Here is a 16,733-nt window from a genome sequence, read left to right on the forward strand (position 1 = left end):
CCAAGTGCAGCTCAGACTCTGCATGGTCTGATTAAGAGTGTGCCGTGGGCTGTCTAACTCGTTCTGGTCACTGCCCTTCCCAAGGTATGGACAAGAATGTGTAGCACAGGCACTGTTACCTGGTTAGAGGTGGGAACTACGAAAGGATATTGTTAGATAAATTATCCTGGAGGCTACTGATTGAGAAACTTGCTTCACATAAAAGGGATTGAAAAATAGGCCTTGCTAATATATCTGGATAGATAGATAGATAGATATCTTGGGTGCTTTATATGTCAGTTATTTACCTGTAGACATCTGAAATCTGCTTGCTGTAGAGCCATGTTTTGTGTACCTAAATCTACAAATGTCAGTCTGGGTCAGTATACATGATTTTCACGCGGTCTGTATTTCTTTAATATTTTTGATATTATCAGATAGGGTAGGAGCATTGTCTTAAAGTGATGGTAAGACTGACATAAAGAAAAGGATGCTGAGACTTAAAATAATATTGGCAGTGACAATATCTGTAACAGAAACACAGAATGGAATTTAACATATGTGAATTTCCAGAAATTAATATTGGATGGGGAACAGCTTTTGGCTTGTTAAGCATTACTTATTATTTAATCCACATAGGATTTGTCTAATAAAGAGGTGTGTACTTCGCACAGCAAAATTGTTTTGTGTTGCCAGTGCTTCATGAATGTTGAAGAAAGGCTTTTTGTTATTTTATGTGATGACGGTGTAGGAGAAAAATGGATACATACTAGGTGTTTGGGTCCTAGTCAGTCTAGTGAGATTGAGAATGGCTGTGTCCAAGTTTTTCTTTTTCTCTCTTGGCTCTGTGCTAAAGCCTAAACATTTTGGCTTCAGTATACTATTGTACTGATTTGCTCGTTGACCTGGCATGATGCAATGCAGTCATACAATTGTTTGAAATCCCTGTGCACAGTACAGTAATAAATAATTTCAATGCTGAAGTATAGTATTATCCTTAATTTAGTGTGAATAATTGGAAGCCAAGGCTATCTTTGGGTATATTAATAAATGGGATCCCAGTCTCCAGGGAATGAAAGGGTGACTTTAAACGTTGAACCACCAGGAATGTTCCATCCAGGATGGAATATATGCAGCACATAGTTGACTGAAAAGACATCAAACTCACCTCTGTACTGTAAGACCATACCAATTATGGTGAAGTTATTTATGGGATTATGTTTCTCTTAAATTTTAAAATTGAATGCATCATTTTGTTTCGCTGAATATGCTGTGCTTTTTTGGTATGTTCATTGATGAGGAATTGACTGGAGTCAGTTACACCAAAATGACCAATGACTTTAAGATCATCTTGTCCAACCCCCCTGCCACATGCAAGGACATCTTTCACTAGATCAGGTTGCTCAAAGCCCTGTCCAGCCTGACCTTCAACACTCCAGGGATGGGGCATCCACAGCTTCTCTGGGGAACCTGTTCCAGTGTCTCACCACCCCCAATGTAAAGAATTTCTTCCTTAGGTCCATCGTAGCAGTTCATTAACACATCTGTAGAAGGAGGGTTGCCAATGTGGATTTACTGTTTCCAAGCATACCAACGTTTGGTCTAATGCTTAGAGAGAGGAACAAGCCCTGGTGTCCCACTGCTCGCTAGTGGCCGTGCCACAGAGCTGTGTTAGACATATAGAAGCATGCTGCGCACTGTAGCAGCACTGGGACCAGCCGGTTAGCTGTAGCATAGGCACTGACAAGCCACCCAGCTCAGATTTTAGAAACTGCCTTTGTGTTAGGAGGATGTTTCTGTGTGAAAAGCATTCAATATCTAATTCAGTGAACTTGTCAGTGGAAACAACCTCCAAGAAGGAAAGGGCTTGGATGGCGGTACAGTAAACATTCTTGTTTCTGTAGTACCTCTTTGCTGTTCACAGGAGGCATTGATTTTTGTGTTTCAATGTTTCAGGAAGCATTCTCTTCAAGTGCTTGTCTTTGGAGGCTGACAGAATTACAGAGCAGCAGGAAAAAGTCCTGTCAATCCTAGAGCAAAAGTTTCCAGATCTTCCCCCACGAGAGGAGATTATCTCTGTTCTCCAGGAGACTCAGTTTAACCCACAAGGTAGTGCAACTTGCTTCCATTTTTCAGACCTTTTATAAATTTAGTTATGTAACTGTATCAGAATATGTTGGCTCGTTGTGTGTGGTGAAAATAAGTTGCAGCATGCTATCTTCATTGACAGTTACATGTATTATATTTAATTTTAAGTTAAGCAGCTTACATTCTGAATCATGGAATTGAGATTTCTGTTGAGGAACTACTGAACTTTTAAATAATCTTGTATTGCTTTTACAGATAAAGTAAACATGGATTTATTTCATGTATTGCTTTTACAAGTGTATGCTAGTTGAGAATTTGTGTTGATGAAGTATAGGGGCATAATCAATGTGTCAGCCCATATGCAGAAATTATGCTGCAATTGCCCACATGGTGTGGGAGTGGGTTTTATCTTCTGACCCTTCCCAGGTTTATTGAGGTCTGTGTACAGGTGAAGTGAATTTGACTTCAGACTAAGATTAAGGAAGCAGTGGGAAAATTGCAATTCTTTCATTTTCTTCTGCTAGAAATAGCTGAATACAATGTTATTTTTTCAGTCCTCAAAAGTGCCAATGTTTGAACCCAAAATTTGGTAGCAGGCTTTTGAAGGGATGCTCTGAAAGCCTGAAGAAAATTGTTACAACTCTCACATTTTTGACTCTTTGTTAAATGGCATTGGCTACCAAGTTGTTACCAAAGAGTGAGCACTGACTTACTGAGATATTTCTTTGTTAGATATATCGTGTATGCACGGAGTCTGCGCAGACTCAGTCTTTTTTTTACCATTTTCTGCCCATCCACAGAATTCTCTCATCTGAATTCAGACAGTCAGCCTGAGATGGCTGCCCTAGCTGGTGGTTAAGAACAGAATTTGAGGTGCTGCTTCCTTTGCTTGCTCTTTCAGTGAGGTCGCAAGCTAAATTAGTTCAGGGCTATATATCTCCACATAGTTCCCTGAAGTTCCTCCAGACATTAGTCAAGGAATCATAGTTCAGAAATTAACTGAATGCAGCCTGGATTGGAGAGACCCAGTGAAAGTGGCTTTTATGGAGCTCAGTTCTTAGTTCTGCGAGTTGCCTGGGAAGATGGTTTAGTAATGTTTGTCATAGACTTGGCCCATGAAGTTTACCCTGATATCCTATGCAAAATTGGGACAAGTAGATACAATGGATTCAGTCTGCATGGCATTGGTTATCAATAATTTTTATGTGCCACATGAGGAGGGCAATGTCATGCACTCTTTTTTTTTTTTGTCTCATAGCTGCTGTTTGCTGTGTATTAGAAGGTACATACTTAACACTGCATATATTCATGTGGCATTTGTATTAGTAACGTGCTGTTGAGTTTCTGGAGCCCTTTGAAAGCACTAACCTCTGGTGAATATTTTACCCTATATACCTGTTATTTCAGGCAGTATTAGGACAATTCAGCAAAAAAGTTCTCAGTTTCATGCTGAAATAATAATTTATTGGCCTGATTTCATGAATTCATTTGTTATTTGAGGCACAGTGGGCTGTAGCCCACCAGAAAGTCTACCGGTTACCTATAAATATTTTTAAAAGAACAGATGCATAAATATAATAAATATGTGAACATTAGCCAATTCATCTTGTCATTAGATTGAATGCAGTAGCTGGACTCTATACAGGAACAGTAATGAGAGGATTCATTTCTCTGGCTTAAGTCGGTATTTGGCTCCCTCTTAAAAATCAGTCATGCAAACACATTTTGGATGTTACACTGCTAAGCTTTAAAAGTCTGTGGACATTTTAATTGCCACCCTACACTGAAGTAAGTGGCTTGCTGCTTTTTTATATAGACATTTGGCTATCATGTCTGTAATTTGATTGTGTGATATGGCCATGTTCCTATACATGGTACATATTTGAGAATCTTTACAGCATTTTAGACAGACATCTCCCATTAGAGAAACTTAGTCACACAGATTTTCAATACATTGTACTTAAACATATCAACATGTCTGATTGCAATGTGAAGCAATTCCAATTCTACACTGTTGCTTCTGATGATAATATGGACTTCTGTTTCTATGGTACATAAGTATCTAGTTGGTTCATTCACCATCTGATGTACATAAGAAAACCCATTGGTGTTGGTATCAGTTTGTGAGGAAGGTCAGAAAGGTTGAATGACTTTGTGTTTACAGAATATCTTAAGTGCTTTGCTTCTGAGTATTTTATAAATACCATAGTATTCCACATGTGCTTTTCAATATATTACTCATTCCAGAAGTGTTTCGTATTAGTGATTTCGTATTAGACCATAGGAATGGTCTATCTATACATTTATCGTCAACTGGAATTCAGTTAGCTTAAAAAATGTGAGTGTTCACACAACTTCATTGCAGGAGACTTAATTCTTCATCCTTTGCTTCCCCTCAGCCCCTGGCCTTAAATCTCTTCCTTGCTTAAAAAAATCCCTCTAGAAACATTAAGCATTGAAATATTAATGTTGGTTTTAATTTTCTCATAGAATGGTCTAAAATACAAAAGGCTCAACATTAAGATCTAAGCTGTGTTTTTATGTTGCTGCATCTCGTCAGCTGTAGACACTTGTATGTATTGAAATTCCTTTCTCTTCTCAAACAGGTGTAAGTATTGAGGAGGTTATGCTGAAGGATCTCAAGGAGATTTCAGATGGAGAAATCAAAGTAGCAATTAGTACTGTGTACATGACACTAGAGGTAAGAGGAAACGAAAACAGCATAGTTGGTAAGCAGCCCTATTGCATACAGAGACAGTTCTTTAACAAAGATTTTGAGCCAGTTATTTTCTCAAGATTATACATGAGCAGAATTCTCAGTGATTTAATTAACTTTGGGAGAAGCAGTAGCTGTTTGTAGTCTGTTTTACGTTATTATGCATCTGATCATTCCTTCCTGTTAGTCTGTACCATGGTGTGTTAAAACAATGGCATCAGCAAATTGCAGCCTTTGGGTGAATTGAAGGTGTGAGCTTTCTGGCGTACTTTAGTAGGTAGGTGCTAACTAGGACTTTGTCCTACCTTTCACTTACAGTATAGCATACAATTTATAAAGCCAGTCTAACACTCTCTCAGCTTTTTGAGAGGAGGGGATATTCTTTTATGCCTTCTATAAACCTATCTTGAAACTGTGTAATGAAGTGTGTCCATTGCCACATTGCCTGAATGAAAATGTTGGTAGAAACAAAAGGACCTCAATGGGGCAGAAGTTCCTAGAATTTTGATCTTTTGGATCAAAACTACAGATTTGTGTTTTTGAGTATCCCTGAGACAGCCTGAAAGTGGCTGCTTGGGTTTTCGTTCTTGACCAGTCCCAAACATTTTGTAATTGCTTAGGGAAAACTCTTGTGTAGTATGTTTTGTATCATTATTTCAAGATTATTTGTGTTATGGATATCAATAATTATTTACCATGACCTGAACTAGATATAAATGTTTCTGGCCAATATGTAAAAAAATTAATTAAAAATATTAATGTTTAGATCATTGAACAAGTATGACATGGCACTATTACTTCTGATGGAAGTTTACATACTGGTGTACTGATTAATAATAAAACTAACTAGATTGAAGAAAATCTCAACAACAAAGAGAGACTTTTATGTAGTATATATTTGCAATTTACAGTCTCAATGTTTGCCTGAAGGTCACCCATACAAAAGTATTTGACATGCAAAAGAAGTTGTCATCTTCTACTTTTACGTTTTACTTTAATCAAAACTTTAGTTTACTTCAAATGGTACTAAAAAAAAATCACTTAAAATCACTTGAATAGTTCTTCCCTGTGTATATCCTATGAGATTTCTTACAACACGTCTTTTGTGATGCATTTTACAAAAAATAAGGTGCTTCTGTGGTTGAAGAAGTTTGTGGTGTGATCCAGCTAATAATTATCCATATATTTCCGTTTGCATACTAAAATATACAAAGCAAATTGGCTAGCAAAGCTTCAAGAAATGAAGCAAAATCTGTTAGTTTCTTGGTTAGTTTCTCAGTGTCAGGCAATCTTTACCAGCCACCAAACCTGCACTGCTTTATGAACCATAATTTTTCTCCTGAAAATTATGCCAAGGTTGGGAGGAAGGGGGATGGGGGAAGAGTATTGCAAGATAAATCCCCAAAAGAGGAAATGGGATTTTTAAAAATTATTTATAAAATCTTCCTGTTCTTTTGTTTTAAATCTTACTCTCTTATTCTGTCAGTTCCAGACACATAGGGCTAGTAATTAGGAGCTAGCTCTAGCATTACATTTTCTTTTTATTTATTTTCTTTTTAATCTTGTTTAATAGACTGCATAGAATGCAGGCCTTGCACTCCACAGATCTAAGCTCCAGCTAAATGTAGGTGAACTCATCTTTACTACTCTACATACTCAAAATAAATCATAACCTAAAACTTGTCTTCCTTTTGGCCACAACTCACAAATTGAATTTGTCAACAGTAGGTTTTCATAGTCCTAAAAGCAGGCAAATTTTCAAACTTTTTTCAGTGATTGTGTAACATTTTGTGCTGACATCCTTTGTTCAAGGAGTGTCAAGTCTGGTGGTCAAGCAATAAATGTTTCATAATTGTTTTTGTTAGGGCGTATCTAGTGGTCATCATGGAAGAAAAAGGAGATTCATTTGCATGTAAAAAGAACAAACTGATCAGTGTTTTACTGATGTTAGGTGGTTTTTAATCCCAATCTGTTAAGTAATTTTATTACTAGCATTTTTGATGGTGTTTTTCTGGAAGTTAGAAGTGTATCTCTTTACTTTCTGCTCTCTGTTGTTCTTCTGTGAATAGTTTGCTTCAGAAAGAGCTAATTTTTCAGGGGTGCAGCTGCTTTTTTTTCTAGTTATAATGTTTTACAAAGTCACACTTTGTACTAAAAGGACTCTTAATTTCACAGCTGGGATGGAGGTCAGTTTTGCATTTGCTGCATTACTGCCCTTTGTTCAAACATTTTCTGAACTCCCTGATTTACAGTGCTTGACCAGCACAAGACCTTTCTTACTTGCTCTTATTAGAGCCAGGGATGATATGGTCTGCATGATGGTAAAGCAGATGGCTTGTAAAAACATTCTGCACTTATTACTTCACTCAGTATCAGAAACATAATACATAGAAGGGAATTATAGACAAAACTGTCCAGACCTGTCTGTCTATTCAGTTTAGAATTCTGTTATGAACTCAGAATACACAAACTTCAATGACTTCAGAATTTTTTCAGCAATAATAATGGTCACTTGTCCTCAAAGTGCTCTACAGAAGTTACCTGACTAAACATTAAGGGAACATGAAGAACAGGCTTGGCTTTGTTGCAGGTGTTGAATCGCTAATGTGTTTGCTTCTTCAGAAATCTCACAAGGTTTGGGTTTTTTTTTTGTTTTTTTTTTTTTTTTTAAATCAGTAGGTATATAAAAGTATCTTTCATTAAAGTGCTTTCTATAGGCATGATTATTTGCTTTGGTTCAATGGTCTACCATGTAGGTGATACTGCTAAGAACAAAGATGATGATTATACGATTATACTTGGGTAGAGTAAGCTGTTCACAAGCATGCATCCCCTGCTGTGTTGTATATGTATCATGAAGAGTGAAAGTGTTGCAGCCCTACACTGAAGCTCTGATTTCAGTTAGAGTTTCTCGATAGTAAAGACGGAGATCACTTAAGTCTGATATTCTAATAAATGTCACACCTCAGTAGCACATACTCAAATGATTCTAAGCTTTTCTTATTTCTCATTTTATGGTAAGTTTTACAGATCTTTATTGAACGTAGATTCAGAAAAAATTCTCTATTCTTGAGAGGGTGGATGCTCTTTTCAGCAAAGTCTTGACCTGGAGCTATGTTCCTTTCCCTTCTCTACTGCTGATTTCCTATGCTAAATAAATAATTTTTTTCCTCAGTTTCCCCTCTGTAAATGAGGATATTAATTTCATAAATGTGCAGTGTATTTAAATTAATTGAAGCTTGTGTTAGATATGTTGCTATAAACCCTATTTTTATTAGTATTGCTACAGTTTCCTAGTATCTGTGGGAATGTTTTCTAAGTTCTGTACTTTATAAGGAGAGAAATGATGGTAACTAATAAGTCATCAATTTTAAGTTAATACTCATAATTAGTTCTAGTACTGTTGCATAGCAGTACTCAGACATGTAGGACACATGCAGCTATGCTTCTGCTCTCCAGTTTCTCATGCAGAAAGACAAGAATGCAAAAGTAGTAGTGTGATTGATCTCAGCGCTTTATTTGTATGTACATACTGATTTCAATCAACAGTGTGTGATTTACATCCATTGTCTGTTGGCTTACTAGTTGTCAGCTGATTTTTAAGTGTGTCCTGGTTTCAGCTGGGAGAGGCTTAATTGTCTTCCTAGTAGCTGGTACAGCGTTATGTTTTGGATTCAGTATGAGAAGAATGTTGACAACACACTGATGTTTTCAGTTGTTGCTAAGTAGTGTTTAGACTAAGTCAAGGATTTTTCAGTGTCTCATGCCCAGCCAGCGAGAAAGCTGGAGGGGCACAAGAAGTTGTGAGGGGACACAGCCAGGACAGCTGACCCAAACTGGCCAAAGGGGTATTGCATACCATGTGATGTCATGCCCAGTATATAAACTGGGAGGAGTGGGGCTGTAGTGAATCACCACTTGGGAACTAACGGGGCATCGTTTGGCGAGTGGTGAGCAACTGCATTGTGCATCACTTGTTTAGTATATTTAATTCCTTTTATCATTGTTACTGTCGTTTTATTGTTGTTGTTATTAGTTTCTTCCTTTCTGTTCTATTAAACTGTTCTTATCTCAATCCACGAGTTTTACTTCTTTATTTTTTTTCCCTGATTCTCCTCCTTATCTCACTGGGGGGGGGGGGGCGGGCAGTGAGTGAGCAGCTGCGTGGTGCTTAGTTACCGACTGGGGTTAAACCACGACAGAGTGTCTTGATAAAAGTGAATCTTTCAGGTATTAAAGGAATAGACAGTGTTGTCATTAGTGATAAAGGCAGGGAAGGCATTTCGTGTGGATGTGTTTAGGTTTCTATAAAAGTCTATATGCAGCTTTGTATTTCTTGAGATAACTACCTTTGGATCTGGGCTTTCTGGATTTAGGTGGCATTAAAGCTGTAAGCTGAAATCAGGCCTGTGTCTCCAGTGACTGGCTGCCAGAGCGTATGCTACTTGGATTTCACATGCATAGCAGCATTTTTCAAGAAAGTAACAAAAGAAGAGCGACAGCGCCCAGATCACAGTTATTTTTATTGCCTTTGCCGGAAAGTTTCCCCAAGTCATAATAATGATTACTCATAGGATATTGTAGCAAAATTCAGTGCATGCATTACAGTTAATTTCTGTTACATTATGTTATACCCTGAGAGTATATTTTGCTTGTTCCCTGCTGGAATTCTCTTGGAAATGAGAAATATCTTCTCAATGTGACTTTCTGTGAAAGTAATTTTTTTCCTGAGAAAGGAATACTGCCTTTGTAAATTGAACTCTATTCTCTGCTTTCTTAAGTCTAGTGCACCAGAACAATCCAGTTTTCATGAGTGTTCAGTTTAGTTGAAATGGCTCATGGTATTATAACTTAGTAACATGTTTGTTGGACTAAATCCTTAATCTTTTGATTCATGAGAATCTATTCTAACTGCTGACAGAACTTACAGTAACTTAGGAAGACAGAAAATGAAGTTTTTCCAGGGAGAAGCAGGGTAGTCAGTTGAAAACAAGGCAAATAGTCTACGATTGTCTGCTATTGACTGTTACAGACAAGGGAATATGTGTGTTCTGAAGGCTGACTGATCTGCTGAGGTTCTTGTTCATGTTTCTGGCCATGGTATCTGAATAGTTCATAAAGGCAATTTGCAGGTTGTTGAGGTTGTGTAAGCTTTTATTATTGTAAGGTTGGAGCCACCCCTATGGGGGTACCAACCAAGAGAAAATGTCAGAGCCTCAGTGGGGGCTGCTGTCACCAGTGTTGTTGCCCCAAGAAAGTGACCTGCAAGTTCATGCAGGCTTGACTGTCCTTAGGTAGAATCTAGTAGTCCAAATGAGTTGAGGATGGTACCAAGGGAAAGTTCTGGCTCTTGCAACAGCTTTCCTCTTTGTGGCTCTGTGTCTCAGAGAAACTCACAGTGGCTGTTCCAGCAACAGTAACAGAAGATTCAGCAATGTGTGGGCACACAGTGGATCTGCTTCCTAATGAATAAATAGTCTGATCTCAGAGAGATGGTTTAATTTTCAGGCTGTTTTATAGTGGTAGTATGGCATGCAACTATGTTACTAATTTGGACAATTTTATTTGCGTATTTTGAAAAGTAATGCTTTTAATACGTCTGTAAAGGAAATCAAGAATCTCTGTCTCAGCTGGATCATGTCAAACAAGTGCTAGGTAGACTATTGCACACAGTTAAGTGATATTACAACAAGTTTGAAGGTTTGAACTTTTGTTGTCTGTCTGTAATGATTGGACCATAGTTTTCTAGTTGGGAACTTTTTTCTTGCAGTATAAATATAAACATATTTTAAATGGCATCAGATTGGTCCATGAATTTGTTTTTAATGCTAAAAACAAAACAAGAACAAAACCCCAAGTAAATATGTTAACATTTAATCTTCCCGTAATGGAATTGGAAACAAAATTCTCAGTAACTTACAATAGCAATGCTGTTACAAGTATTTTTCTGATGCCTGTTGTGAGAAGTTAGGGTATGTAAAATAAATGATGTATGGAGCTGTAGGAATGCGACTTTTGCAGACTACCTTATGTCTAAGGAACATTAAACATAGGGTTCTCGTTTAGCAAATAAATAACCATTCATTTCAATGGCTGCATAGTCTGGACTTTTGTGCATATTTTTGCAAAGATGAGAAGAGGCCATTAGGGATTTAATATAAAATAAATCGCCAAGGGGTCTTCTTGTAGTCCTAGTCTTTCTGCCACATGGTGTGTCACTAATGTGCATAAATGGGCTTAAATGAATTTGTTATCTGTATTACATTTGCAGTATGTATATATTTATATATTATTTTTTAATTGTGTTTAAAAATGAAACATTAAATACATCATTTCTGAGAGTTGAAAACATACCATTTGTAAATAAATCAACCTTAATTAAGGTCTTAAAATGGCAGTGTGTGAGATCTGCCTGTAGGAAAAAGTATAACATACATAGTACACAAAGCTCGAACATACTTTCATTTGCTTTTTTAGAAGTATTAGGAGGGCCAAGTCATCACGTTATAGGACTGAGTAATGCAGCCAAACATGCATTAATGTAAATACTGTACTCATGTTTAAATGTCAGACTGTCGTGTTCTGGGGGACGGTAGCTATTCTGTTGGTGCCTAGGTCAGCCGAAGTACCCCAGTTGTAGTGAGTACAATCCAAGATGTGGAGAGCTGAGGCAGACCTGCTGAATTCTCTGATTACAGTGATTATCAGGATAGTTTATAGTTTTAAAATAAAGACCAGATCCCTTCCAGAAGATGTGAGGGTCATATGAGCTAAAGTTCCCCTATGCAGTGAGATGTTTCTGCATGAAGTCATGTAAGATGTCAGGCAAGGTGTTCATTATGGTCCCTTGTGATGTAAGAAAAATGTAAACTTGTAAAACTGGCAAAGACCATTATATTTATCAATCAGTCCAATTCCTGTGCTTAAATCATTAAACAATTATTTATTCAACTGTCATTTTTGCAAGGTGTATTTGATTATTTTATTCTATACTGCTGTCATAACTCATAGTAAACCAGAAGCATCAGAGATTTGGTACTTGCAGTATCTCTTTGAGAATGCACAAGGTATACAGTGATATCAGGTCTGCAATGGTATGTATGTAGGATTTCAGTTTATTTTGGTGTCTGAAGAAATTGGATAGACTTCATCTGTTAGACCAGATGTGACACAAATTATAAATTTAGCCCATGCTATTGTTTATGATTTTGCCTTTACTGGTTTTGTTCAATCTTGGTTCAAAAGTTAATAAACAAAGTAAAATAACTATGTGAATTATTAAAGGAATAAGCATAGACATTATATTAATCTACTAACATCACAATAAAAATGTGCTTGTGTTTACAAGTACATTGTTCAAGAAAATAGACTGTATTTTCTTTTGTATCACTTACGAAATGTGTTAAATTAAGATATTTTCTTTATGAAATACAGCTGTATAATATACACTATCTCTCAGCTAAATAAGATGCTATCATCTACAGTATCATTATTGGACTGCATTCCTGACTTCTACAAAGCTGACTAATTTATCATTTGTGTACTCTCCTAGTTCTTGTCAGTAGCATCTCAGCTCAGCTGCTCATGGGGCATAGACATTGACAGCGGGAGGTGCTGTTTTGAGAAACGTTCAGCATAAAAAGAGTTTTTTCTGTGAAATACAATACACTTTTAAAAAAATTTCAATGTAACACCTAACTTGGACATTTAATATTTTAAGATCTGGCCATAATGCATGAGAATATAGGAACTGATAATAGTTAGGGATAACAACAATATAAATATTGCAGAAAAGTTAAATTTTATTTTCTGCTGTTTAGTTTATGTTTTTTTCTTTGCTATCGTGTGGGAAACAACTTAATTAGAACATTAAACTGTTGATCCAGAATTACAATATAATTCCAGCCATAAGTAAAAGAACTTCTTTGGGGTTTGGTAGGGTTAGTGTTGCATTACTACAGAGGACAGCAATTCTGCCTGCAGGAAGTGACAGAGAGATACAGGGCATTTGAGATACAGGGCATTTCTGAGCAAATGTCTGTCTTGGTGATTGCTTTTGTGTTTTTCGTTTTGAAATAAATATCCACCCCCATTTAAAATCACGCAATATTTATTTAGAATAGTGATATTTTGATGCAGAACACCAACAAAATATGTCTGCTGTGTCTTGAAATACTCTTTTTGTTCATTTGTTTGGCAAAGCGTGTGCCTAAAATGCCTTCTGAACTGCAATGTAAGTGAATGCTTACCACCAAGTAAACGTTAAAATAGCCTGTGTTTTTAGCATAACCGTTGAATTTTATACCTTCTGCTGCATATCAGGTGCCTAGTTCTGAAGCTATCAGTTATTTTAAGATGTAGGAACATTTTGGAATTTTGAATTAGTCAAATCAAGTGCTCTGTAAGATTTTTCAGCATTTATGTTCTCCGGTTAGATGATGACAGGGAAGATCCTCTTTTTGACTCTGTGTAACTGGGTACATTCTCAGGGTTACTTGAAGTCAAGTGGTTTGTCTGCTGAAAAATTCAGGGTTTATTCAATTTTATATACATTTTAATATATTTCATTTATAATACAGGGATCAAAAAAATACACAATTATTCAAGTTGAAACCCTTCAGCCCCTATTTAAGTACTCAAATTCAGAGTAGCTAAGAACACTAGCTGTAATTCTACCAAAGAATGCAATTTTTCTTTCTCTCTTTCTAGGAGGCATATAAAGTTTTTCTCAGAAAGATCACTGCTTCTGTATTCAGAATTATTTACAGCTTCTGTGCCTCTCTAATGAAATGCATTTTTTGTCATAAAGCTGCTGCATGAATGTTATTCACCAAAAGATATCCTTTTTTCTGCAACTCCATAGCTAGATTGCTTGTTTAGGTTTTATTTTTTGGATTTAAGTGAATCCAGATTAAGTCTAACCTGCAGGCTCTTTGACCCCAGAAAACCTGACATTCAGAACTCTTGTGTATGTTGCAAATATTGCAACATCTTAGTTTTTGACCATTTTTTCCTTTTCTGTACAGACTTGATAAATAAAGTATCAAATGAAAATTCCTTCAAGGTAATTTTGCACTGCTTTGAGGCTAGAGACTTTTATTATTTTTCTCCATAAGAAATTCTATTAAATTCTATGTATTAATATATTATTTTTAGTTCAGAAATTGCCCCATTTCTGAAATAATTACAATACCTTTAACCAAAGTTGTTAAGTTCAGATTGAATTTATTTATTATGATGAAGACAGTAGGAAGTGTTCAAGGTCTTAGGTAGGTTTTTAGCATTTCTCTTTTTTCTTTTTTTTTTTTTTAATTACTTTATCTGAAGAATAAATCTCGGTAATATGAGTTTCATAACTTTCTCCATATTTGTGATTTGTGGTTAATAACAAAATCATGCTTTGACTGAAAACTTAGCTATGGAGAGATATTCCTTTCTCATGCTAGCATAATTCTTGTGGTTTTATACAAGGCCACAGACTTCTCTTTACTGTTTAGGTAAGAAAAGGTACAACAGGGTAGTTTCTTCAGCTGTGATCGTGTAGCTCTCAATGCATCAGAATTTCTCATGCACATCAGGCGGCTGTCTTCCAGGATTCTGACAGTCCCCTTTCCTTCTGAATACGAGATAAACACAGCACTTAAGCTGATACAAAACAGGAAAAAGTTTATTGAGGCCACTAAGTTTATGCCAAATGAAAACTATGGCAGCTGATTATCTTCGCCAAATAAGAAAAAATCACAGTATTTGCATTGTAGAGAGGGGGAATTCAGGCATATATACAACCCTTTCACACTTGGGAGAATGTTATAGTCAGTTCTGTAAGACAGCAATAATGAATCTGAATACAGGTTGCTTGGTTCTTTGGCTCAGGTCAAGCAGGACTATAGAGTTAGTAGTAAAATCAGAGAACCTGGCAGAATTATCTATCTTCGTTGCCAGATGATTTTTCTTCTTCCTTTGCATGAACAATGAAACCAGTTGAAGGTAATCTTTTCTACCCTGGATTCTACCTTTGCCAACAAAAGCTATTAAATGGTATCTATTTATTGCCAGTTCTGGTTCTTTTTATAGAAGGACAAATCTCACTACTAGGTATTTTGTAACCTCACTGCATTTCAGCATTTCTGTCTTGCTGTTCTTGCCTTTTTCTTGGTCACATTTCCAATGAATTTTCATAAAACATCACTCTCCCTTCTTCCTTCCTCTCCAGGGGGCGGGGAGGGGGGCAGAGGAAAAAAAAAAAAAAGGTGTAGACTTGCAGAAACAGAAAGGTAAGAGTAAACGGAGTCCACAGGGAATCTTCTTGTGGTCCAGTCTTCTGTTTTTTCCCCCCACTGCAAGACTGCCAGAGAGATATAGTCAGCAATCTGTGCCTGGATTCTACACCCAGAATTTGATTTTTTTTTTTGGGGGGGGTTCATGGATGCTGGACATCTGTGTATGCTGGTTTGTTCTCTGAGTGTTTGTCACAGACTAGAAAGGAAGAAGGTTGGAATAGATCAATTTTGTACCCAAAATGGGAACTGTTAGGTCAGCTCTTCAGTTGGTAGAACACCGTGGACTTACGCTAGCTGTGGATTGTCTTAGCTGAAGAAGGATTTGGGAATGAGTTTGAATAAATGGCAATTGTACAACCAAGAACTCCTGTAATTGTGTTTTAAAACCAAAAATCTTAACTGAGCATTGAGTTAAGTGCTGTTTTTTGTCAGATTTCATCACGTACTGAATCATATTCTACTGAAAATGTATTGTTTTGGTCTAAAAAGTTTGTCATCTCTTCTTCTCTGTATAAATAGCATTAGCAGGGTTGTTTCTTAGCATTTGCTATTAAACAAGACTTTCTAAATAAAGGGACTGGAGATAATTCAGAAACAAAAAAGTTATTTTCCTTTCACATCTCTCAGTTGCGTATTTGCCATATGGGTTGCTCAGCATCACACTCTCAGCAGGTCTAATTTATGGTAAACACACAGTGAGTGAACAGAAAAAAAAGGCAATGAAAATATTAATATTGTCCCCCCACCCCATTTTTTTAAACTGAACTAAACATTTTTGGGTTCAGCCCATATAGTTGTGACATTTAGTTGAGTATGTATGTATTTGCCACTCTGCTGGGAGTTCGTGAAGACTGAGATGCTGCGCTTTTCTTGGCACGAGACTGATTTGCTGGAGCTTGCATGGCAGTGTGTAAATTATACCTTCCCTGCTCTGATCTGGCATGCTGCCAGGCCCCCCAGGGCTGTGTTCTCTTCATGAAGGGAGTTGGTGAAAACATTGCTGCTCTTGCTGTGGCATGGGGTGCTTTAGCTTTTCCCTGGGCCTCCACAGGAGGATCACCAACTGAGTGAATGTGTTGATGCTCTGGTCCACTGCTAGTATTTGGAACAGGCAAAGAAAGAGATATAAAATAAATAATGGTATGGATTTTTCTCAAGATTCACAACCGTGGAAATCCACAACATCGATATTTTGAAAACCTTCCATCTCCCACAAGTTCCTGGGGCTTTCTCTTACTGTTGCATATGTGCTTTCTTTCTCTCTGTGGGTTACCTTCTTCCTCTAGGGACTTTGCTGCCATAACCATCCTTCAGGGACTCTTTAGAACTTGGTCAACCCCACTGCTTAGTGTGCCTGCATGGAAAATCACTGGAGAGCAACACAAAGTACTAAGCATGTATCAGCAATCCAAGCGAGCACTCCTTCACCAGTGCTTCCAGCTCAGGGAATGATTTTTTTCACAGGAGGGTTTGCATTGCTATTTAAAAAAAAAGAAAAAAAAAAAATCTGGTTTACAGTTGGGAGCAGGCATATCTGAGCAAAAGAAATGCATTGTTCTGAAAATAGAAATTGCTGCCGTTACACACTTGATATTGTAATTACAAACAGAAAATAGCTACAAAAGAAAATGCTTTAAAAAAGCCGTGGTTTGAGCCCTGCCCTCTGCCTT

General features: G+C 37.0%; 1 protein-coding gene across 5 annotated transcripts in view; it reads left to right on the plus strand.

Annotated features, from left to right (window-relative positions):
* The window catches only part of PRUNE2 (prune homolog 2 with BCH domain), a 145,493-nt gene that overhangs the window by 40,107 nt on the left and 88,653 nt on the right, over positions 1-16,733 (plus strand). For all 5 annotated transcript variants that reach the window (XM_052777743.1, XM_052777746.1, XM_052777744.1 and 2 more), the window contains exons 5-6: positions 1,936-2,088; positions 4,674-4,768. In XM_052777743.1, the coding sequence (XP_052633703.1) occupies positions 1,936-2,088; positions 4,674-4,768 (248 nt within the window). The remainder of the gene's footprint in view (positions 1-1,935; positions 2,089-4,673; positions 4,769-16,733) is intronic.

Source organism: Harpia harpyja, chromosome Z (assembly GCF_026419915.1).
Source record: "Harpia harpyja isolate bHarHar1 chromosome Z, bHarHar1 primary haplotype, whole genome shotgun sequence".
Lineage (NCBI taxonomy): Eukaryota > Metazoa > Chordata > Aves > Accipitriformes > Accipitridae > Harpia > Harpia harpyja.